The 24,798-nt window shown below is 30.8% G+C and overlaps 1 protein-coding gene across 3 annotated transcripts in view; it reads right to left on the minus strand.

Moving 5' to 3' along the window:
* Positions 1-2,282: 2,282 nt before the first annotated feature.
* Positions 2,283-24,798, minus strand: part of LOC139488209 (WD repeat and FYVE domain-containing protein 3-like) — a 74,625-nt gene continuing 52,109 nt past the window's right edge. For 2 of the 3 annotated variants that reach the window (XM_071273668.1, XM_071273667.1), the window contains 29 exons: positions 24,324-24,498; positions 23,991-24,076; positions 23,203-23,308; positions 22,462-22,563; positions 22,047-22,124; positions 21,411-21,626; positions 21,075-21,237; positions 20,436-20,671; positions 19,989-20,137; positions 19,669-19,719; positions 18,960-19,106; positions 18,541-18,624; positions 18,035-18,089; positions 17,517-17,636; positions 16,937-17,054; positions 16,260-16,366; positions 15,715-15,868; positions 15,194-15,285; positions 14,525-14,737; positions 13,689-13,833; positions 12,843-13,000; positions 12,173-12,265; positions 11,554-11,787; positions 10,893-11,015; positions 10,500-10,559; positions 9,002-9,704; positions 8,605-8,716; positions 7,881-8,075; positions 2,283-6,928 (listed from right to left, as the gene is read on the minus strand). In XM_071273668.1, coding sequence (XP_071129769.1) covers positions 6,829-6,928; positions 7,881-8,075; positions 8,605-8,716; positions 9,002-9,704; positions 10,500-10,559; positions 10,893-11,015; positions 11,554-11,787; positions 12,173-12,265; positions 12,843-13,000; positions 13,689-13,833; positions 14,525-14,737; positions 15,194-15,285; positions 15,715-15,868; positions 16,260-16,366; positions 16,937-17,054; positions 17,517-17,636; positions 18,035-18,089; positions 18,541-18,624; positions 18,960-19,106; positions 19,669-19,719; positions 19,989-20,137; positions 20,436-20,671; positions 21,075-21,237; positions 21,411-21,626; positions 22,047-22,124; positions 22,462-22,563; positions 23,203-23,308; positions 23,991-24,076; positions 24,324-24,498 — 4,375 coding nt within the window. In that variant the 3' untranslated portion in view covers positions 2,283-6,828. The remainder of the gene's footprint in view (positions 6,929-7,880; positions 8,076-8,604; positions 8,717-9,001; positions 9,705-10,499; positions 10,560-10,892; positions 11,016-11,553; positions 11,788-12,172; positions 12,266-12,842; positions 13,001-13,688; positions 13,834-14,524; positions 14,738-15,193; positions 15,286-15,714; positions 15,869-16,259; positions 16,367-16,936; positions 17,055-17,516; positions 17,637-18,034; positions 18,090-18,540; positions 18,625-18,959; positions 19,107-19,668; positions 19,720-19,988; positions 20,138-20,435; positions 20,672-21,074; positions 21,238-21,410; positions 21,627-22,046; positions 22,125-22,461; positions 22,564-23,202; positions 23,309-23,990; positions 24,077-24,323; positions 24,499-24,798) is intronic. The other variant, XM_071273669.1, reaches the window with a different exon arrangement.

The following is a 24,798-nucleotide window of genomic DNA, read 5'->3' on the forward strand; positions in this document are numbered from 1 at the left end:
TCAATGTCATATCAAATATTTATAAAAATCAGTCAATATATATCATGTATATAATCAATACACCAAAGTTTCATGAGAACTGCTGAAAACATTTTTGAGTTATTGTCCGAAAACTGGAAAATACCATCTTTTTTAATGAATCAACAACCCCTTAACTGAATAACATCAAATTGAAAAAAAATAAAAATCGAAAGTTTGCTTACAACAATAGATATAAACAATTCAGCAAAGTTTCATGAGAACTGCTGAAAACGTTTTTGTGTTAATCCCCGAAAACTAGAAAATCCCCCTTTTAATTAATAAAACCCCTTTAACTCGGAAGCGTTAAATCTAAAATTTATAAAAATTGAAAGGGAGCTCATGTCAATAGATCTAAACAATTCACCAAAATTACTTGGAAGTTTGTGAAAGGATTTTTGAGATATTATCAGAAAACTGAAAAAAAAAACACCATTTTTATTGAATAAAACCCCATTACTCAGAAACTTAAAATCTAAAATTTATAAAAAAAACGATAGGGAGATCACGTCAATAGATATAAACAATTTTCCAAAGTTTTATGTAAATTGGTTAAAGAGTGTTTGAGTTAGTGTCCGACATGTTGACGACTGACGGACAAGAATATACCAAATACATATCTAGATACACAATTCTAAAAACCATGTTCATAGCTAATGGAATTCATTACAAAGGATTATACCCGTAATAAGAAATACTGGATTTGTCAAGGACTCGAATTATTTTAATATCTCATTTACTGTTATCTGTTTTTGTCCATTTTAAATCCTTGTTATCTGTTATAAGCCTAATCAATTTGCTGTTTTGCTGTTATTGGGACCCCCCCCTTGCCCCCCCCCCCCCCCCCTTTACAATGCTTGCGCAAACATTAATACAAACTAACCAAGCAAGGCAAGCAAGCCAACCAAATGCATTAGGAAATTGACTCTAATATACGTCCTTGCTAACGGATAAGTAATGGTGGTATCCACCAGAAAATAACTTGCAGTAGCTGTTCATTTATTCTTGTTTCAAATCTGGTTACAGTATATCAATATATATGTTCCTCAATGGCGGATCCAGAACTTTTCCTAAGGGGGGGCCATCTGACTGACCTAAGGGGGCCCCTCTCCAGTCATGGTTCAGTGATTCCCTATATAATCAACCAAATTTTTCCCATAAAAGGGGGGGCTTGGGCCTGATCAAATGAAGCATACATATGCAAGAAGATAATTCATTAAACTAATAATGTACTGTAGGCAGAGGTTCTACCAGGAAAACTAGAAAAAGAGGGAATGATGGGTATGATCGGAAACTTGGTCTTGTAAGAGGTTTCATTACATAAAAATTGTGCAGAACTCTGTGGAGAAAGAAATGTCTGGTATGTTTGTTTGTTTGACTGTTTTAAAACACAAAAGCTGAAGTATGCAATAAGCACAAAGTTTTGTTCTGTGAAGGCAGATGATAGAGATTGTTACCCTCAGGCTTAAAAAAACAATCGATTACCTGTAAATGTAACTGATTTCAAAAACTCTCTCCTCTATTATCGGAGACAAAGTAGGATAATTAGATAAATAAATAAATGAAAGAACCTTCAGTAAAAGTAAGTTTACCCAAACAACAAATAAAGGGGGAGAGCCTATAGTGACATAATATGTTGTCTCACTTTAGGTACAGTTCTATTTTTGCTATGAGTTTAGAAAGCCATAGAATCTATGACTTAAACCAAGTGACTCCAATAGTAAACTGGATCTTCCTGTTACTTTAAGCTTCCATCATGCTCTATCCAAAGATTGTAATCCCATATGTAGTTTTGATTCAGCAACCTGAACCCCCATTTCTGTGTTCTGTAAACAAATTATATGTTACAATATGGAAATTCCACGTCAGGTTGCAATCAAATATGTAGTGTTTGATTCAGCATCCAAAATCCACTTTACGTTAAAGTAATTTGACCTTTATGTCTAAAGTACTGACCTCAAAATCTCCTTAATATATATAACCGTATTTCCAAGATAGATTGAAATCCCTTATGCAATACAATTTGTATTTGATTGAGCATATAGAAACTACTTTCCAGTACTAAGTTCGGTCTATTCTTTGTAACTATGTCCTTGACCTTTGACATGTTGACCTCAAAATCAAAAAGGGTCTTCATCCCATTTATTGTGACCACATATTTAAGTAAAGTTCCAATCCTTGACCTTTTAGAAAGAAGAAGAAGGAAAAAGGTGAGCAAAAACAATAAATCTCCAATTTTTGTAATAAATAAAAAAACAAATGTATATATGTTGTATTGTTTATCATGATATAATTAACAATTACAGTATCACAAACAAGATGACATCAACAATGAACACAGGGTGGGTAGACGAGTATTCTTGTGGTTCTCTACCCATTCTACTATTAACTATTATCATGGATCATAAACATATAATAAACTACTATCTGTTATCAATTATATGCAATGGAATATATGTCCTTCCAATATAAAGTAAAATAACAAGAGGCTCACTCTTCATCTTGTACATGTTACTTTCACTTTACAGGTGATCTTCCGACTTATAGTATCAATTTTAAATTCTAGATTGTTTTAATTTCACCTAACTACATCCTTAAAATAATATCATTAATGAAATGAGATTTATTTTTAAAATATAAAGCATGAGACTATATAACTGAATGTTATAAGTAACCACAACCAAAATCATCATGTGTAGCATTAATGCTCTACAACTGCTTACGCTTCAGAAATATTACTTGTATAATATTCACAACTCCCAATATAATGAGAAATTTGCACAATAGTTTAAAATTTTGTTCGAACTACCTTTTTAAATTGAAAAGCAAGCTGGTATTGTTAACCAAATATACTATGGGTTTTAATTCTCTTACAACAATCCATTAAAGCTTAGTATTTTTTAAGAGCCTACAAAAAATATAATAAAGCAGTCAGCTTTCCAAGATACCTTCCTTCATTGGGATTTATTCAACCGTAAAAATACACCACTACTACAATGTACTTTAAACTGTGTATATCAATCTACTTTAGACATATATATGGTTTATATTGCACATAACAATAAATTATTGTAAAACAAATGTACACAGTTGACACATAAATTAACACACAAGTTTTGCATCCATCTTTGATTTACTACATATATGTGTTTATCTATTTATTAAGCTTCACTCACATTCTATTTATCTTATAGATACTGAACAACGAACTATATACAACAAATGCGTAGGATGAAGATAATGAATGGAAGATTTTACCCTTGTAGTAATGTCTTTATATAAGTGATGTCCGGTATGGATGGTCCAAGCATTTAGAAGCCTTATTATAGAGACTAGTACAAATCTACTGAGACAAATAAAACACAAGACCTGATCTGTAAGTCTGGGACTAAAACATTGAACCAATTATCAATTAGTCCCAGGTTCTACTGAATTTGGAAAGGTAATGCATGACAATAAGAACTGGTATATGTATGCTGCTGTATTGATACATATTATTGAATTACTTCAAAATATAGGCCCTATTGATAATGTAAAATTGTCATCCAGACAAGCAAAAACAGTTCTTAAATACAACCCTTAAGCATTTATGAGAAAAATAACATTTTTTTTTAAGCAAAGAAAAAAATCAATATAAATGTATAAGTCTTGAAATTGAAATCTTGTTAACTGAACTACAATTTCTAAATTACTGAATTCAATAGTGTCTTTCAAATCTGATTTTAAATTTCTCATCTTAAAGAGTTATATTTTACCTATTTTTGATGTTCCAAAATTTGGTCACAAGCCTTACTGATAACAATTATGCTATAATTATTGTGGTTTCATCCTCAGACAAGGTTTCAGTTTTTTAAACTGTTCAGCTTTGTTCCTTCAATCCTTTGATTCCTTTGGGTGAATTTGATAATTAAGAAGGATTACAATCAGGGACAATAAAAATGTTAAAACTGAATCCCCCAAAAAATAGTTTGGTTCTTGAAATCACAGAATTTACTCTGGAATCATGGTCTCATACTTTTGGTCTGAAATAAAACTGATGGACTTCTTCTAAAAACATGTGTACTGATATCAATATCATCCATTTTCTTCTTTTGATTTATAAATTTGTTAAATTTTATTTTTAGCTTTATAAACAATTGACATTGTACATGTACATAAATTTCACAATTACAAAACATATCACAATTTTATTATTCACTGATTACAATTTTGTATTAATTGTTCGATTGGAATATATTATGCTTTTATAGAGAATTCTTATATTACGTGTTAGTCAGCTAACTCTGAAACATCACATGAAAGTTACTCACCTAATGAGATTCATGTACTATATATTCAGAAATTATTGCATGCATTTATTTTTACAATTCTTTAATTTGAAGACTAAAATGCGATTTTAATTTTTTGCAATATTCAGAAATATTTTATTTGATTCATATAAAAAATGTCAAAATGCAAGTTTTAATTATTGTGATTATAACCCTTTCGAATATTTTGCAATAACAAAAACATCGCATTAATTTCTGAATTTACAGTATTTAGTATTGATCTATTTCGCACCCTGTATTACACACAGACTACCTACTACAATGAGACATTTTGCTACAAAGCATGGATATATACAGCAGGTACAAAAATGTATAAAACAATTATCACAGACGATGTTATAATGTTAACTAGCAAATCTACATAACAATTTGTTTCAACCTTGAAAATGATTTCAGGGCCTGTTTAAAAATGCCTTGAAATTTAATCGAGACACAGGTTGCAAACCTCAAGTCTCCAAGCCATAACACATTAATATTATCCTAACAATTTCCAGTAATTTGACAATTATTCCTGTTTTAGTACAAGGAATGTTCAAACAACACTTCTAAGATGCTAACAAATATTTACAGTATAATCAAACAATAGGTACATACATATGTATATATATTATAGGGTTATTGCATGAATATTGGGGAATATTGTCCAGAGTAGAATTTTATATTGCACGAGCTTGAGAGTGCAATATATGTTCGACGAGGGACAATATTCCCCAATATTCATGCAATAATCCTTTTATTGTATAGCAATATAATATTTGAAAGTAAAAATTGGTTTGAACTAAGATTTTGTCGTTGATGACGTCATGAATTTAAAAGATTTATTGCACTAGTGCAATATAAGAATTTATTGCACGCTAACTTTTGGTTACTTTCTGTGAGAAATATTATATTGCTATGCAATAATTATAGTTATTGCACTTTTATCAACAATTAGTTCTGTGGCTTTAAAAGGAAGAAACATTGACTTCACAAGAAACTAGTATTTTTTTGTTATTTTAACATTTACAATATCTGATTTACTAGTAACAAGCTAAGCTTCAGCAGTAATTAATGGTTATCTAAATTGAGACTTTTTGAAAGTCGGAATGAAATTGATTTAAATGGCACAATAATGGAATGGGAAGGTTTTATCATTTCTTGGTTTTATTTTTTTCATTAGTTTACCTATCATATAAACTAATTCACAAGCAACATAAATGTCAAAAGATTTTTTTTTAACTTTAAATCAACTCTGAATACTTTTATTTTATTTCAATCTACTTTTTTTTTTGAAAAGTTGCAAGTCAGGGTTTTATATTTTTTCAACTGTAAAATTCACACTCGAAACCATCACATAAATGAATCTATGATTTTTCAGTTGTACCATTTTTTAATACGTTTTTTGTCGAAATGGTTCTAACCAACTAAAAATTGACATATAACAAATAACCTCAATAAGATCTTCTAGTTTCATCCCCTGACAGGACAATCTATCAATAGAGCCTTACAAATTCAGATTTCCAAGTATAAAGTCTGTATTTACCTACTAAATTTGAAGTAGGACATTTATAATTAATCTGATCACAGCTACTTCTGTCCTCATAGAAAAGTTAAATTTGACATACAATTTTCTTCAAGTATAACAACAGTTTAATAGAAATCTTTCTACAGACAAAATTATAGACTTCCTTTTGGAGACAATGTCTGTCCTTTGTTGCGATGAACTCAGATTAAAGACTAAGGACCCCATTATTTCAAACTAAAATTGTTTTAATATGGATGAAAAATTCTTTTAAAATTTGCACAAATTTATTTTGTTTTTTGCCATTTTTATCATGTACTTATAAAAGGGACATGCTTGAATGCATACTCGTAGTAGCAGAAAGCAACTTCTGAAAATTAGCTCTTTAAAATTACAGTTTCAATTAATTTTTCAATATATCAGAACCAATATGAGACAACAGATTTGTGTAATCACACAACATTTCAAAGAACTGCCTTGTCTTGTAGGTCAAAATGGAATGTGATATTATATTACAATCTAGTTCTATCACAACCAAATATCACAAAAAAATGGAATATAATTAACATTAATTCAGCATCAACTATATAAGTGGTTTAAAAATACTAAAGAATTTAAACATAAATGAAATATAACTTAATATTTAGAAGAAGTAAAAATAAGCACTGCTGACATGCATAAATATATTTAGCAATCTGACAATATGGAATGAAATGCCATAGAAAAAAGTAACAATGCCAGTATGAAGTATTCTTACAAGAATGACAAAAAAAAAACAATTTGTCTGAAAATGCCATGATCAAATTAATATGCCGACATGTTTACTATCACTAACTTACATACTTTGTTAAATAAAAATCTTAAGTTTTTTTCTAAACAACAAAATAATACTTTATAATTTATATCTCTATGTAAAAATGTACAAATAATTCTAATTTACAATAATGACTAGATTTTTGTAGAGAAGATCATCGACTCAGATCATGACTTGTCTCCCTTGATAGATTTATAACATTCTTTACATACTCGTACTGGTCGTAATATCATCCGTCTTCTTATTTCTGTTTCATATCTTGTGCACCTGTAAAAGAAAAAGAATGTTTTCTAAAACTTTACCATAAGACTTTATATGTTCTTCATTATCACATGAACTTGTGTTGTAATAAGTTGTCGATACGACTTGCAATAGCACATATCTTATCATGTTTCATAACTTTGTCAAAAACAACTGCTAATTCAAGATTATCAGGTTTTCTACACATCGACATCATAAAATATCAGCTGCAAGCCACAATGTGATCTTTCTTGGGGTATCAGCTGCAAGCCACAATGTGATCTTTCTTGGTGAGTAAGCAAACAAGCTTAAAAAAACACTTCACATTGTGCCGATTGGCTGATATTTTACGATATCTTTACGAAGAAACCTCCATTATCTGTTTATCTTTGTATTACTGGTCTTTTCCCCCTCCCCAGTGTTACGCTTGACAAAAGCAAGCTTAATAACATATCCTCTCACATTGTGACGTCACTGATAATGCTTGCTCTCGTCTCAAAATCGTGATACGAGAATTACGGAGCGACTGAGCAGGGTGATATAGGTGTAGGGATGGGCGATAAACTTGCTTATTATAATACATTCTGTAAAGTAAATATATAATTTTAAGAAAAAGTAACTGATTTACATGATAGAAGCAACTATGATATATAAATATCCATATAATTTGATGACTAATTATTGTTCAAGAAATTCATTATTTTCCCTAATCTGACTATAAGTAGCACTTTAAAATATTTTTCTAATAATTAGAAGTGACACTAAAACTAATACTAACTTTCTATATCAATAAATGTAGAGATTTAATCTTACTAACAGGAGGGAAAATTATGTGTAAACAAAAATATGTTTTGTATGTTTCTAGACTTATCATAGAAATCAGTGTATATACGTGCAAGGGAAGACAGAGTAAGAGACAGTATGCAAGAATATAGGGTGAAGCATTCAGCTGTCTAATGAAGGAAGAATTTGTACACACTTTGCACAGAAGACATTTCCACAATCTCGACAGTGATGTCGTCTATCTGAAAATGAGAATTTAACACCACATTGACAAGCATCGGCTACTTCATCTTTCATCCAGTGGTCAGCTACAACACGGCCAGGCTGGTCACTTACCGTCCAGCTGAAGATACGACCTTTGTTATCTCCCACATACACTGTCTTGTGATCCCTAAAAAGCAAAATAATATAATATATAAATGACTGTTTATGTATAAAAGAGAAAGCTGATGACATCATTTTACATGTTTAAATGAGTTTATCTTTAAACAATTTAATTTTGGATGTAACAAGTCTTCTAATTGGTTGATTGTGTTTTGTCTATCAGCTTATAGACATAATTTTGTCATGTGACTGCGACGTCTTCAACATGTTTTCTTGTTATCTACAACCTTTTTTTCAGAAAGACATTTCAGACCATAAATTATTATTATACAAATTGTGAATTTTTAGCTATTTGGCTTCTGAAATGTAACGCTTTACACAATTAGTTAATATTGCTGTCACCAGATTTGCATCTCTTATGTCTCCCATTCTGTAACTATTGAGGTGAGGAAAGAAAACACAGTTAAGAAATGATTCATCAAAGATAATCAATCATCTACAAACATACAAATCTGTATAATTTTTGGTATGATAAATAATGATATCTTGGTTTGTTTGTTCCCTTCATTGAAGTGTCAAAGGCAAAAAAATCTTACTTGGAAATAGCTATAGAAGTGACAGATGCTGGGTCTTTGTTGTCTTTACGTTCAAATGCTGTGTGCATTGTTAATTTATTTCTAAATACCAACTGTCTCTGCCATCTAAAACCTGAAAAATAATTCTATTATTAAGCTAAATCTTTTCACACCTCAAAATAAATTCAAATATCTAATTGTCTCTGGTAATTTTCAACCACAAAAAATAGAAAGGCTTTATCTGTATCTAGAGGGGTTGAGTTTTTAGATATAGAACAGAATAATTTATCCATTATTATAAAAGAATAACAAAAGTAGCAATTTTGTATTCATATTACAATTGTAAAAAAAACCCAACTTTAGTGACATCTGTGAAAAAGATAACCATGGAAAATATGTGATGACAGATCAAATTTACCTTCTCTTAAAGCATGTCGAGTTCTTGGTCTGTATTTTTTAAGAATGTCTTCTACTGTTTTTGGAGAATTTCTTGCTTCCTTGTCAGATATTATTTCAAATTCTGAAGATCCAGATCTTCCAAAATCAGGTTTATCTACCTCCCCTGTCTTAAGATCAGGATGACTCTGACTCTTATCCATTCCAGCCCCCTCTGCCAGACTAACCAAATTAGGTTCAGATAGGCTAGGAAGTTGAGTATCACTGATGTTTGATTGAACCATTTCATCGTAAGCTTCCACAGCTGTGTCTATAGATAAATCAGCTGATTTAATGGAATGTGTATCATCGCTAATGAAATTGTCACTATATCCTGTCCGACTGTATTGAAAGTCACTAGCACTACTGGTAGTACTGTCCTCCCTGTCCAGGTTACCAGGAAGTATACTTTTACCCTTTAACCCAATGAGTTTTGTCATAGTACTTTCACTATCTAAAGAACTACTAATGTCTACAAGATTTGGCTCTCTGAATTCCTGTAACCTTTCTATGGCTGAATTCTGTTGTAGTCCATAACTATTACAAGATACCTGCCGTGAGAGTTTGGAGGTAGGACTTGTAACATCCCCTCCTGTTCCCTTTGTCATTGTATCACTACTGTCATTCTGTGCATCTTTAGAAGGTCTCTCTTCAACAGGAACCTGTACATATTCAATCGAATACATCTAAAAGTACAAAAATAATGTTTAATGCATTGGAACAATAAGAGATAATTATCTCCCCTTTAACATATTGGACAATGTTGGATTTACATTATTTGAGCACAAGCTCCAGTAATTTTCTAATACTGTGTAAACTTTCATCACAATCATCACTATCATCACTACCAGTTCACTTACAAGGCTAATGGATAAAATTAGGAGACACAAAAGTATTCCAATATTCCTCTGGATTTATCTTAGCCTTACAAAGCAAGTGTTGTGTCCCTTGGTCTGTCAAACTTCCAGTATTTGTTGGAGTCAAACTAAGAGTATCTCAAAATATTTCTCAGGTCCAGTTGGTTTCAAGATAACAAGAATCCTCTGCATAGATAAATAGAGTCCTATCACGAAACATTGCATTAAATTTAATCCTTGACCATACACTATTACAATGTATGTATTTCTGTGTAAATAATTCAAGCTAGGATATAAAACATTTAAACTGCAAATGTTCGCACCTGTCCTAAGTCAGGAATCTGATGTTCAATAGTTGTTGTTTATTGATGTGGTTCACAAGTGTTTCTCGTTTTTCTTTATAGATTAGACTATTGTTTTTTTTATTTAAATGGTTTTACTCTAGTATCTTTTAGGGCCCTTTATAGCTTATAGTTTGCTGTTTGGTTTGAGCCAAGGCTCTGTTTTGAAGACAGTACCTTGACCCCATAAGGTTTACTTCTATAAATTGTGATTTGGATGGAGAGTTGTCTCATTGGCACTCATACCACATCTTCCTATATCTGTCTGATATAAATGACTTACCCTTACAACACCATCACCACTGCCGGTTAATACTACATTTCTGTTATCCCACTCTAGGATCTGAAAAAATATAAATGTAAATATATATGATACTATACATAGGCTCAATATTCAACTTTAAAAGAAAAGTTACCCAATTATTGAAATTGCAAACTTTCCTAGCTTTTGTTGTAAAATGACAGTTATAGTCAAATAGCCATTTGATTCTGCAATAGTATGAAACTAGTTTTCTATGAAGCAACTTTCCTTACTGAAGATGGAAATACCATTTTCTCTCTTTTTTTCCTTAAAAATATCCTGACAAAAAATTTATGTGTCCCTCAGGTAAAATGGTTAATCGGTACCACTATTTATACTTTCTTATAAAAGTTATTGTGAAGAAGAAAACTTTACCTGTGACATAGCAAGGCAAAGTATCTGTTGACTTCGCAATGAAGCTGTGTTTACACAGGCAATCTCTTCACCATTTATAGACCAAACATAAAGGTATGTTCCTGCACATGTTGCTATATCACCCTGTAAATACATATATATTCTTGTAATGTTTTATTTTAAATCATATCAACAATTATCAGTTTATCTTATTGCATTTCTATTTTTTAATTTCCTTAGAAAAATCTTCTTTGTAAAAACACAATTTCAGAAGATGTGGTATTATTGCTAATGAGACAACTCTCCACAAGAGACCTAAATGACAAAGAAATTAACAACAATAGGTCACCATACGGCCTTCAACAATGCCCATACCGCAAAGTCAGCTATAAAAGGCCCCGAAATGACAATGTAAAACAATTCAAACCAAACAAGAAAACTAACAGCCTTACTTATATATAAAAATGAACGTAAAAACAAATATGTAACACATAAACAAACGACAACCACTGAATTACAGGCTCCTGATGTTCTTCAAGAAATTACAAGCTGATTGGTGTTTTTTTACACTTTACAAATAAGGGTTCTCATTCAACAGGTGCAATGTTGTTTAATACTATGACTGACTCCTGGTACAAGATTTGAATAACAGAGTAAATTGATGGTATTTCTTAGTACCTACCGTCAGTTCATTAATACACACAGCAGCTACTGGAGCTGCATGACCCCTCAGTTGTTTGACATAGACCAATCTACTTAGGTCCCATATAATACATGTTCTATCTCTGGACCCACTAACTATCACATTGTAGGCCTGAGAGGATGCTAGACAGGTCACTGTTTCTGTATGTCCATACAATGGCTGCTTCAGACAAACTTTCTTACTCTTTGGTTTCAGTTCCCAGACATTAACAACCTGTATTTGGAATTGTGATGAATCATATCTATGAGGTTGATTTATTTTTAACCATGTCTGCTTACATTTTTATAATGTCAGAAAGAAAAGAAGACAGTAAATTTGGTACGTATTTTGAATTTATTTAGATTATTTTACACAGTACATCATGTTTCGTTCAAGTTTATAAATTTCTCTATTTCTTTTCCTCTACAGAAACATGTCTTTAATTAAAATTAATTTCTCTGTGTAAACTAAATTTGGTCTGTAATATTTTTAATTTATTTGGATTATTTCACATAGTAAGTTTTCCTTCTTTCATTCAATTTTTAATATTTTTTGGCTCCACAGAAACATTGCTCAAAATTAGTTTCTCTGTGCAAACTATTTTATAGAGTATACTTACAGTGCTGGTACCTCCAGTTATAAATGTCTTGGCATTGGGATAGGAAGCACACAGGATTTCTCCATTATCTAGGTTCTCAAAAACATGTAAAGCCTATAAACAAAAAATAAAAATATTTGAATCTTTTGATATAAAATTTGTAACAATGAATATTGGGTCTGCAAAACTTAACATTCCCACCAACCAAATCAGATTTGAATTATTTCTTTAACCTTGAAAATTGATAAAACAGTCACAAACTACTTGCAATATTGTGTATCCTTCAATTGCTGAGGTCATAATGATGAAATGTTTTGATTTAGCTGCCAAAACTCATCATCTTGATATTAACATTCCCACCAACCAAATCAGATTTGAATTTTTTCTTTAACCTTGAAAATTGATAAATCAGTCACAAACTACTTGCAATATTGTGTATCCTTCAATTGCTGAGGTCATATGATGAAATGTTTTGATTTAGCTGCCAAAACTCATCATCTTGATATTCGATTTCTGACCTTAAAATAAAACTCTTTTGGTTGAGATTGTAAACACAAATAATTTTTGGCTTAAAATTTTTCCCTTGTATCTCAATGATCATACCTTGTTGCTTGATCAATAAATAACCCAAATGTTGCAATTTGTAAATAGCATATTTTAAATAAATATCTATGGTTACTTTCATACTTACTTTTTCTGATTCATAGTTGCCTATTCTAACACTGAGATCGGAGAATCCCCATGATAAATATTTGTTATACTGAGGAGGTATCAGTACTTTGTTCTGTTCTACAGCTAACACATTCTTACTCTCATGGTGAATAATCTGTCCAACTGCACCTTTCAATTCTACTCAAAAAAAGAAAAAAATATATAAATTTATTCTAGAATAGAAGTTAGCTTGAGTTTATTATTTATAGGTATTGCATATAAAGCTATGGTTTAAATTTTATAGATGCTTTTTGTGCTTTTTTGTAAAATATTTATTTGTTTTGAGATTGTGACACACTGATGACTGCTCTCCATTTTGTGACTGTTTTACCTAGCTATTATGTCTGTTTTGTTCACTATCGTTGTAAATATAATAGAACTTGATACGACTGTCATACATTTGAAAATGCCTGTACCAAGTCAGGAATATGACAGTTGTTGTCCATTCATTTGATGTGTTTTATCATTTGATTTTGCCATTTGATTAGAGACTTTCCGTTCTGAATTTTCCTCGGAGTTCAGTATTTTTGTGATTTTACTTTTTAAATGACTCATAACATATTTGATTACTATCATTTTCAATACCTTTTAACTGTGTTCATCCAAATGTAGGAAGTGTTTTAATTAAAGTCAGTATTGCATTATCTGTCTTTCAAAAAACCAATAATATACTTTATTATATTGGTTGCAACCAGGTACTGTAATATTCAAGTCGAAGAAAAACAGATAATTTCACATGTGACTGAACCAACAATTTTGGCAAAAACAATTAAATGAATAAGTTATTACTATATTTTACAAAGTTACTATATTATGTAGTACATACCTTTAATTGCTTGTTTTGTTGGTCTGAGATTGTCTACGTTGTGGAAAAATAACTTATCATTGGCATTAGGTGGTAGTGGTCCCATTGGTATGGCATCACCAAGTCTTAAAGCTAACTTCTTCTGTGGATGAGGTTTCTTAAACAGCTGTTTATATAGTATAAAAAATGTGTTATTTATAGAAAATTTGCATAATGACAGTTTCTACTATCCAATCTTTAAATTACCAGTTTACAAGTTAAATTAGCTACTAGTAATCAATCAAACTTTTCAATTGGTATGTATAGTTTATTTCATGTTTTAACTTTGATGCAACAACAGTATGGTTTTTTTTTTAATTCATGGCGTAATAAAATAGCAGGAGAAAATGTTTGCCAAAAAAATAGTATAATCAAAGTGCTTGAAAGCATTGAACGGTAAAGATTGCTTCAATTTATCAGTGGGAAGTAAAATCAAAGTATTGTATTGCTGTTGTTGGTTTAACAGCTATTCTAGACAAAGGAAGATAACTCCAATTTTTAAAGAAGAGGTTAACAATGACATAATTCAGATTTTTAGAACAGATATTAGATTCCTGCACCTTGCACCTTGCAAAAGTTATGCAATTTTCTTGACAAGTGAACCATCATTTTTGTGCCTTGAATATCTGAGCATATATTACATCGATAAATTTCTGGAAATATTCATGGATAGTTTGTCTAGAATGTTATGATAAAAAAAGGTAGTGATCAGCCTTGGAACATAAGGTTTTCATTGCATTTCATGCAATCTTTACCTAAAAAATCATGAAAAGTCAATTTATAAAATTACTTAATAGAAATGCTAGTCTAATGCTCACTTGTTTTGGTATTTGTCCAAAGTTGTTTATAAAACCAATGGTGGCATGTTTCTTTAGTGGATCGTCTATATTATATATATCTACATTCCCTTCATAGAACAGATGATGGAACACATTAACTGCCTCCACAGCTGCCTGGCCTTGTTGTTTACAACCAAATATCAAATCAATCCATTCATGTAGATGGGCACTCACATAATCACACTCAAGGGCCTGAAATAGATTCATGAAATAATGTAAAATTATAGAATTGTTTTCTGCCATTGAAAAACAAGCTAGAATGAGTGTCAAATGGGTATGACTTCCTATATGGTTCCATAAGGCAACTACAACAGATATAAATAATATGATGAGCTTTGTATTATGGAATGATCTGTTAGGAGCAATATAAAATTGTCTGTCAATATCATGGTGGCATGCTAGCCTTTACCCCCACTCCACCCTGTCATAAAAAGAAGGTGTTTACCAACTAAAAGCCTCTACAGGTGTTTGTTAATCATGTTTTGTTGCTGTCTCATTGATATATATCATCCTTTCATCCATACCTTCAATACCCATCTGCCATCATAATCACTTTCTTGGTAAAATTGGGCTTAACTATTTAGTGCTTATAAACTGCAATATCTCATACACACTGCAATATCAAGTGTTATCATAATATTGTCATACCTCTCTATGTGCTCTGATATATTCCCTTGTATCTTCTTTTGCCCACTTTGGAAGCATCACATTATCTAACTGTACACCACTTTGTTTCATCCCTATTTAATAATGTTAGAATCAATATTCCACAAACCAAAAATAACCATATGTTAAATCTACTTTTTCAATATTGTAATGTTTTTTTTTACATCATATTGTAGTTCCGATTCTTCCTTAATTTGTTTTACGAATTCTTTAAAGCTTATCTACACCTTCCAGCAATGTATGGCATGATTGGGCATGAGCTCCTCATTGGTAAAAAAAATCACAGTTCATATTTATTATTTTGATATTCAAGTTAAAATTATGACTTGACATTTCATCTTTATTATCTGATTTGTAATTTACACTAGCATGCAAATAGGGGATCATCTTGATGACAAAAGACAAAAATATATCCAAATGTATTTAAATAGATTGTTTGTATCTCATACGATCTATAGACATACAGCTGACATTAATGTCAATGATTCTGAATTATTTTATACCTAAATCAAAGTTGTTAGAATTACTAAGGAATTCTGGGAGATAGAAGAATTCTGGAATAAGTTCCTTAACATCAGCCATGTTGTTTTTGGAAGCAGAACACCATCCCTCTTTAATACTGTGAAACATTCTATCAGCAAGGTCAAAGTGACCACCCTACAACAATAAACATACATGTTTTTTTTCAAATAAAAGAAATTCATATCAATTCAATGAAAACTACATCCTTGAAAACAAGAGACAAATAAACATGTGATATTTTTTTTAAAGTATATGTGACATTATTATTACTGACATATGTGGATTGTAAAGACTAGATTTCTAAAATGTTGTATTTTTTCCCTAGTAAACAGTCAGAGCCCAATTAACAGAACTGCAATCTACTATAAAACTTTAATCTTCATACTATGGATACATCCATTTTTGAATTAATTCTAACCCTTTTGAACGAAGTTCAAATTTTAAACAGTCAGTTCACCAGAATTCAATGTTACTGGACATTACAATATAGGTAACATATATAGTAAACTAAAAAGTAAATAAATACCTGTAATTTGAGAAAGTGTTGTGTAAATGGTTCCATTCTGACTAGATAAGAAGCTACAATCATGGCTGAAGAATAATGAGTTCCATAGTGGTAGGGTGGAGTTTCACCTACAAAAACAAACTTAGGTTAAAAGTTGGCAGGAATTTATTGTGCTCAAATTATCACAAGGAAATGAGGGGAGACAAATGTACCATAACTAAAAGGGAAATTCATGTTTCAGTGGCGGATCCAGAACTTTTCCTAAGGGGGGGGGGGCCTGACTGACCTAAAGGGGGGGGGCTCCAGTCATGCTTCAATGATTCCGTATATAATCAACCAAATTTTTCCCACGAAGAAGGGATGCCCGGGCCCCCCTGGATCCGCCTACGTGTTTTTAAAGTGAAACCATACACCATGAGTTTTAAGTCCATAACAGAATTTGATATACATAAAGGGATTACAAAGGAGTTTCATTGAAATCCAGTCAATGTTGTCAAAGAAGTTGCAGAAACAAGATGTCTCTCTATTCATTAGATACAGTCATGTTCTTTTAGGAAACTTTAAAACTTATCTTTAATTAAAACATATAACAAGAGGTACACAATGTCATTTAAACTATAAACTTCACTTCAGAGGCTATACTCATTACATTTAAAACAACACTTGGTAAAAAGAAAATACTTTCTTTGAGAACTTACCTTGAGGATCATCCCAGTCAGTATATCTTTTTCTAAACTGTCCCAGTCTGTTTGGTGTTTGTGCTCCCATTGGTTTAGCCAGATCTCTAAATGTAACTTCACTATACAGATCTAATTCCTGAAAATAAATAGATTAACACTCTTTCTTATAAATTTTCCAACAGTTTAAAATTAAAAACATATTTTTTTCTAATTTTGAATGTAAAAAAAATGAGAATTGAATAATGATAATTCTGAAATACAGAAAACAATAAATTTTTAACACATCTATTCATTCTTGACTCTTTTAATCCAAGTGAACAGTAGTGGTGTGTTTCTACTGTTCTTCAGTAAATATTCTTTATGAATGGTATGGACTTATTTATGAATTTAATAGCAAATCTAATGAATCAAAACTGTCTTGCAAATTGTCATTGAATAAATAAATAAGACTATAACCAGACAAATATGCCAATGATAAATTTAAGCAAATTTCCAGTTACCTGGCATATACAATCTATCTTTCAAAGAACAGCTTGAAGATCATTATAGTAACACTGTTTATTTTACAACAATATAATTTGAAACTGTTTAAACTTACTTCAGAATCATAATCTGCCACAACCCATGGAAAGACAGGATACTGCATCAGATCATTGTAAGAACGTCCAGCTAATGTGTTCAGGTGCATTAAGTACTGGAAATTGTTTATTTCTCCTCTCTACAAATACACAAGATTATATATAAAACACAATTCTACAAATGACTCAAAGTATCACACATACGGGTACATACTTATATCAACTAATTAAAATATTAACATTTTTATAACTGTCTAGAGACAATAAACATTTATAATGTTGAACAATTCACAAAATTTGAAAATTTTATAATGTTTTGACAGTTTTCTGCACTCTTAACGAAACGATAAATAACATTACTTTGCCTAACTATTCCCTTTCAAAAAGATTGAGGTCTTATATTTGGTTAATTCAAGACTTGCCAAACTAGTAGTTTTTCTAAGTACTCTATCTCGGGTAAATTGCATGTAATATGATGAAGCATACTGAATTAGCATATCAACTTTTACTTTTAATAATAAAATCAACAAATAATTACCTCCCATCTCTGTGTAACAGATTTCTCACCCATAAAGGAACTTATCAAACCAGAACTGAAACGAGAAAACATTATTTTGACAATGGATCTTTCTATTGCATAAACATCATCATAACAATTAAATGTTGAAAAGAGTCAGTATCTCAAATATTATTTTGTGTAAGTAATGATCTATCTAAAAACATATATAATTTTTTGATATTCAAGTAAAAGGGGCCTTGGTGGCCGAGTGGTTAAAGTAGTTGAACTACTGTATCGACACTGAGGTTGTGTTTTGGAATCACTCATGTGGCAGATTTCACACTGAAGATTTCTGATTCCCTGCCGCTTCTCCATCATTAAAAACTGACCACCTCAAAAAAACACAATAATGCTGAAAGTAGTGTTAAACACCAATTTTTCAATCATATTCAAGTAACTTTTATTCTTTAAATCCATCAAACTATTCCATGTTTCTCTAAGCTGACCCATTCAATAGTTCTACTATTTAATGGAATTATTTTTACCTTGCTTCAATTTTGGCTCCGACTTTTTGTCCTGATACTGACTGCTGAGCATTATCTGTCATCTCATTGGCCACTGACATAAATCTGTAATACAAAGAGGTAAAATAAGCTATTTATTACAAATCTGTTCCTTTAATTGTATGTTTTAGAGAATAGCAGTGCTCAATTTACGGTTTAAAATATATATAATTTCAACCAGGAGGAGGTTGATATAAAACAGCATTATAATGTATCACATGCCAGAAATGGATAAATTTTGAAATCCTAGTATAAAATTTTATATGCAGGAAAAATAATGAATTAATTCACTGAACAGCCACTACTGTTTACTGAACAAACATCTTGCACCCCATTATCTCCATGCTTTTAGCTATAGCTTTCAACTGATTTTCTTACAATTGTCTATGTGTCATACTTACTTTGCATAGACTTTATTCCTTAGCTTTCGTGGAAATGCTAATAGATAATTTCTTCCATCAGAAGAGAAGACTTCTACTGCTATTGGTTGTAACAAATACCGTCTCTTGTGAACTTCCTTGATATCATCATAAGCAAATTTACTGTTCCTGTTTAAACCAAAGATATATGATTAAACAATGTAATTGAGATATAGCATTATATTCCATTCAGAACCAGAACATGAACTAGTTACTTGTCACAATGTCAGGAATGGCTTCCTGAAGTATTTTTTAAGATTTGTTGACTTGTGAAATTTTCATTTTTAATTCCTATAGTTTTCAGTTATTGTGTACACTTCATTCTTTGAGTTACCATGTGCATTTCTAGTGACATTCATAATTGCCCTTTCAAATGCTTGATTACCTTGGTCAGTTTTCTTAAACACTACTATAGTGTACTTGATTTCAAATTAATCATATCTTATTAAATATTATCTTGGGAATCCTTCATTTCCTTTCAGTGGGAAAGGCATTTTATCTGCCATTTTTACTGTTACGCACTATTGATCAACAGTATTTAACAGTTCATGATTAAAATTAATATGGTTTTTATTTTAGTAAGAAAGAATCAAATTATTCTGCAAAATCATACCAAATGAAATTTCCCTAACACTACAATGAAAATCTGTCTTCAACAGTTTTTCAAATCAATTACGTATAAAATACTTACGTTCGCTTGTGTGAACAGGATCCCTTAGATGGTATGATAGGATCATGAAGGCTGAAAATGAAGAAAAACATCATTAAATATATAGTTATAACAATTAAATTAATTTTCTCATAATAAAATATTAAAAATTGTTGCCATCCTCAGTAAAAAGTCTTCTATATCAAGGTATTGATAATTAATACACTTCTTGAATAAATGAATGATTTAAATGGTCATCCAAGTTGCTGTTTCTGAAATGTCTTTTTTCTTGCATGGAAATTAATTCAAATACCATTTCTTAAAATCTTATATATAATATCTTAATTAAATAATTTTCTTACTCAAGAGGTAAACTGTCAATATCTCTAATTTCTCTAGATTTTAACATGGTCAAGCCATCTATAATATAAAAGTATTCCTTCCCAAACAGCAACAATCCTTCTGCTGTGTCTAAACCCTGGATCCTGGCACATCGGAAAATGTTGGTGATCTGAAAGAATTAAACTTGTCTCAACTTTCAAATGACATTCCATGAATAATTAACACATTTAAAACTTTTTCTTGGTTTCATAGATTTTTCTTAAATTGTAGCCTGGCTTTGGCTATACTTTTTGTCCTTATTGATTTATAAGATCTACATTTTTTAAATAAGTTTAGATTTTCAAATATTTTGGCCTCATGTATCACTGAATAGACATTTATTTTTCGAAATGAGAATCTGGTGCCAAAAAAATTGGAACTATCAAAACAAAATCAGTTTCTAAATAGTATAATGAATAAAAATATACCTTTTCTCCTTCCCCAAGAATCCTAAATATAGCTTGGTTATTATCGGACTTGCTGTTGGTTTGTACATCTGTTTGATTATCAGATTTACCATCGGTTTGATCACCTTGTCCTTCAATAGGACCATCTGTTTTGTCTGTTTCTGTATTGTTATCAGCTGTAATTGTTTCCTCTAAATCTTCGTCCAGATCGGTGGATTTCTGATCTGATTTTCTAGGTACTAACTTTGGCAAAATATCTGGAAACAAAGTTGTAATATAATAAACATGTCAAATATCTGTTTTATGATTCTTTATATCTGATTTTAGATATGAGTTATACAAGACTAAAATTAAAGTAGAAACAGGCTAAAAATCAATAGCATTATTCATTCACCTATAACATAAAAAAAAATTGGGTGAGTCAGTAAATTCTAGAGAGTGACATGCCAAAAAACTGGTCAGTAGAAATGTATTTCTATCTTCAACCTGAAGGGATCAGGGATCACATATCAGCTAAGTCAGGTTTTGAATACCAGTGATTTTTGGGGGTTTGCTTTTACCATCATGTTACATGTCTGTTACTAGCAACAGTAGTAATAACAAGTTTTACTAATAACACAGGTAATTTATTTATAAATCCTTCTCGTCTTTAATACTGACCTTCAGGTGACCTTTCCTCTGCACTGTCTTCACTACCACTGCCAACATTTGTACCAATCTGTATGGGCAATTTTTCATTGCCTAATCCTATCAATGTCTTGGGCAAGTACCTCTCATAATATTCTCTACTGTCTATGCACATTGCTACCTTATACTTCAGTGGCTGCAAAATAAAATAACTATAGTTAATAGACACATAGTTTTCCCCCATATAAATGATTACAAACACAAAGAAAGAAAAGATTAAAAAACATTTATTTTTTGGGTATTTCTTTTTTATTTACACTTTCCAATTCAACAGAACCTGCATTCCCTAGCTTACATATAGGGACTTACACTGTTCTCCAAATCAGGTCTATAAGGATAGTGAGTGTAAAACAAATCATTGAACACCATTTTCTTCCTCATCCTACATGGTCCCTCTGTTACATCTAACGACCATTTGTCAAACCTGGACCCAACATATGGACCCCATAGACCTTTCTCTCTTAATAACTCATTCTCAGACTGTTCCCATTCTTCTACCAGGTATCTCTCCATGTGTTCATGTCCCTGTAATAAAAGTTGTATGTCAAATGTATATCCCTCAGCTTAATAAAATTGTATGTCAAATGTATATCCCTCAGCTTAATAGTGTTTCATCTTATTAAATGATGAAAAAAATCTGCCTTTCTAAATTTTATGCAATAGAAGACTTTCAAATTCCAGCATTTTCGTGTACATTTTTTATGTCACAATGTTTAGTTATTACTATACAGTACGAGCTGTTCAATAACCTTATTTACGGTGCTTAAACTTGGGTCCATTGGTATAACTCATTAATTAAAAAAAAATCGAAATTGGTCTATATGCTTGTATCAATTGAAAACAGATTCTCCTTAAATATTTACATTTGCAAACTATATAAGGGATACAAGTTAAAATCTCAATGTAACTGTAATAGTTGCCTCTAGTATTAGATTACTGTCCTACCTGAAGATACTGTTGAAACTGTAAGTGTACTAAATCTCTGACTACTGCCATGTGTGTCAATGTCCAGGAAATGTAGTCCTAATAAAAAAGAATAAAGAAATAACATTTTAAATTCAAGGATAAGGGAACTCAATGGAAATCAATTGTTTTAAAGTTGCATCATTTAAATTACGATAATATCTTTGGTTTATAAAACAAAATATAAACACTAACCTTAAATACAAAGTTGCAATACGATTTATAAAATCAGTCATTAGCAATATGTGACTTAATCAATTTTAACAAGTTTGTGAAGATCAGTAAAATGTCCTTAATATTTTTATATTTGTTAAAACTATCTTGTGAAGGAAAAAAACCCATACAACATACTTTTTATTCGACTATTTTAAAGAATTACAATGAACAACATACTTACTGTCATATGAACTGTAGATGAGGGAGAAGATTTTAGTGGTAGATCTTTTTTATTCTTCCTTACTGAAAACTTCAGAACAGCATTTCCCATTTTTGCTATTTTCTAAAAAAAAATGTTTTTAATTATGGAGCAACAAAAATAAATGTTGTATATAAATAAAGAAATTTCACAGAATATCGCACTCATTGATGTATTTTGCTTTAAACATAGCAGCCATTTCAAAAACTTGGGATTCAAGAGTACCAATTTTCAAGGATTGAGAAAAATTCAGATATTTTGATTTGTTATTTTCCCAAAGGCTGAATATCAGCTCATAGTTGATTTATACTTTGTCAAAGTGATTCATCTATATCTACGAAATCCACATAAATTGGTATCCAGGAATAATTATATTGTTAAAGAATATACAGAGCCGAGAAGATTGTTTTATATTTGGATCAATCATAATTTAAAATATTCAGCAAAAAACATCCAAGTAAGGTACAAATTAAACTTACAGATTGTATTTGAGCTGGTATTCTATCTGTGTAAGAGAATTAACTTACAGATTGTATTTGAGCTGGTATTCTATCTGTGTAAGAGAATTAAACTTACAGATTGTATTTGAGCTGGTATTCTATCTGTGTAAGAGAATTAAACTTACAGATTGTATTTGAGCTGGTATTCTATCTGTGTAAGAGAATTAAACTTACAGATTGTATTTGAGCTGGTATTCTATCTGTGTAAGAGAATTAAACTTACAGATTGTATTTGAGCTGGTATTCTATCTGTGTAAGAGAAGTTACATTTTCTTTCATTCTCAACATACTGGACCCACACTTTGGAAGCTGATTCCTGTATTAACCCTCTGAAATATTAACATTTGTATTAGCAAAGATATTACCTTTACCTACACACTCAAGTCATTGTACTGAATCAATTATTGAAAGATTAATCTACATGTTGTTGTGTGTGTACTAAATATCGTCGCTGGGCTTCCAAAATGTGGTATATGACTTTTTTGGCTAAAAATACTTTTTGACACCAATGGTCTCGGCAGGAGGAAATCTTTGGTACATTGTATTACAAAATAGCATACAGTTAGACCAATCAAAATGTTTGAAATAAGACATATTACAAAATTGCCAATGTCAGTTGTTTGTAAAATTTACTTCCAAAATTTTGTATGAAAACTTGAAAATCGTTGTATAATGGCTTTGGGAATAAAATAATTATACATTTCTTTATTTCTGTGAAAATAATTTAAGTTCTCAGATAATACAGAAATGTCAAAGTTTTTATTTCATTGGTATTCACAAAAATGTTCAAGTTCACATACGACATTTTGGAAGCATGCATTTTGCCAAAATTTTCAAAGCCTGTTTGTGAGATATTTTTTTTTCTTGAAAAATTTGTAATTCACAACGTTTTGGAAGCCCAGCAACGATATATTTTATCATGCGGTTAACCTAATTTTATTCTAAAAAGATATAACCATTAGCCAATACCTATGAGTTGAAAACACTATAGCGAATCATGAATATTCCTACCTGACAGTATTCAAATCTGGTGATGTGAAGTCTGTACTCATAGAGTCAATATTATTTAACTGTGTCTTAAATACTTCTTCTAGAGCCTGCAAATAGATAGGTAAAAGATGTATAAAAAAAAATAATACAATAAAGATCAGAATAATTATCTACACTCAATTATTTTGAAGATGAAGATGAGTAAGATTTTTCAACCCTACACATGTCTTTGTATAGTATATACCCAGAAAAGATATATTTTATTTATTGTCATATTGTGTCCTATTGTGTCCTATACACATTTAAAGCTTTGCAAATGTTAGTGTATGAGTGAAGTGAACTACAAATACTTACAGGTTTCTTGTGTGCATATAGTTCTTCCCAGACTCTCTTTGATGCTTTGCAGACCAACAAATGACCCTCTGGTACTGCACTGCCCTCTATGACAAAATCGTTGTAAGGATCTTCTTCTCCTAAGTTTACATGCCATGTTGTTGTCATAGCTTGTCCTCCATGTAAGTTAATTGACCTGAAAATAATGATCTACTGATTAAAACTTATTCTGTCCCTTTTTTAATGTTTCTGATATTAACATTATTTTTGACAAGACTCCAACTAAAGATTCACAATCTGATGCACTGATAACAACTGATCAATTCAGAAAATAACATTCCTTTCATATAAAACTACATTCTACAATTTCTGTGTAGTTATTTAAAAAAATATGGTTTACATTTTTATTTCTTATATTGGAACACTATATCCATATCACCATGAAAGTAAACATCATTTTTGTCTATTCATGTCTTAATCCAATGGTAGAGACAAA

Source organism: Mytilus edulis, chromosome 9 (assembly GCF_963676685.1).
Source record: "Mytilus edulis chromosome 9, xbMytEdul2.2, whole genome shotgun sequence".
Taxonomy (NCBI): Eukaryota; Metazoa; Mollusca; class Bivalvia; order Mytilida; family Mytilidae; genus Mytilus; species Mytilus edulis.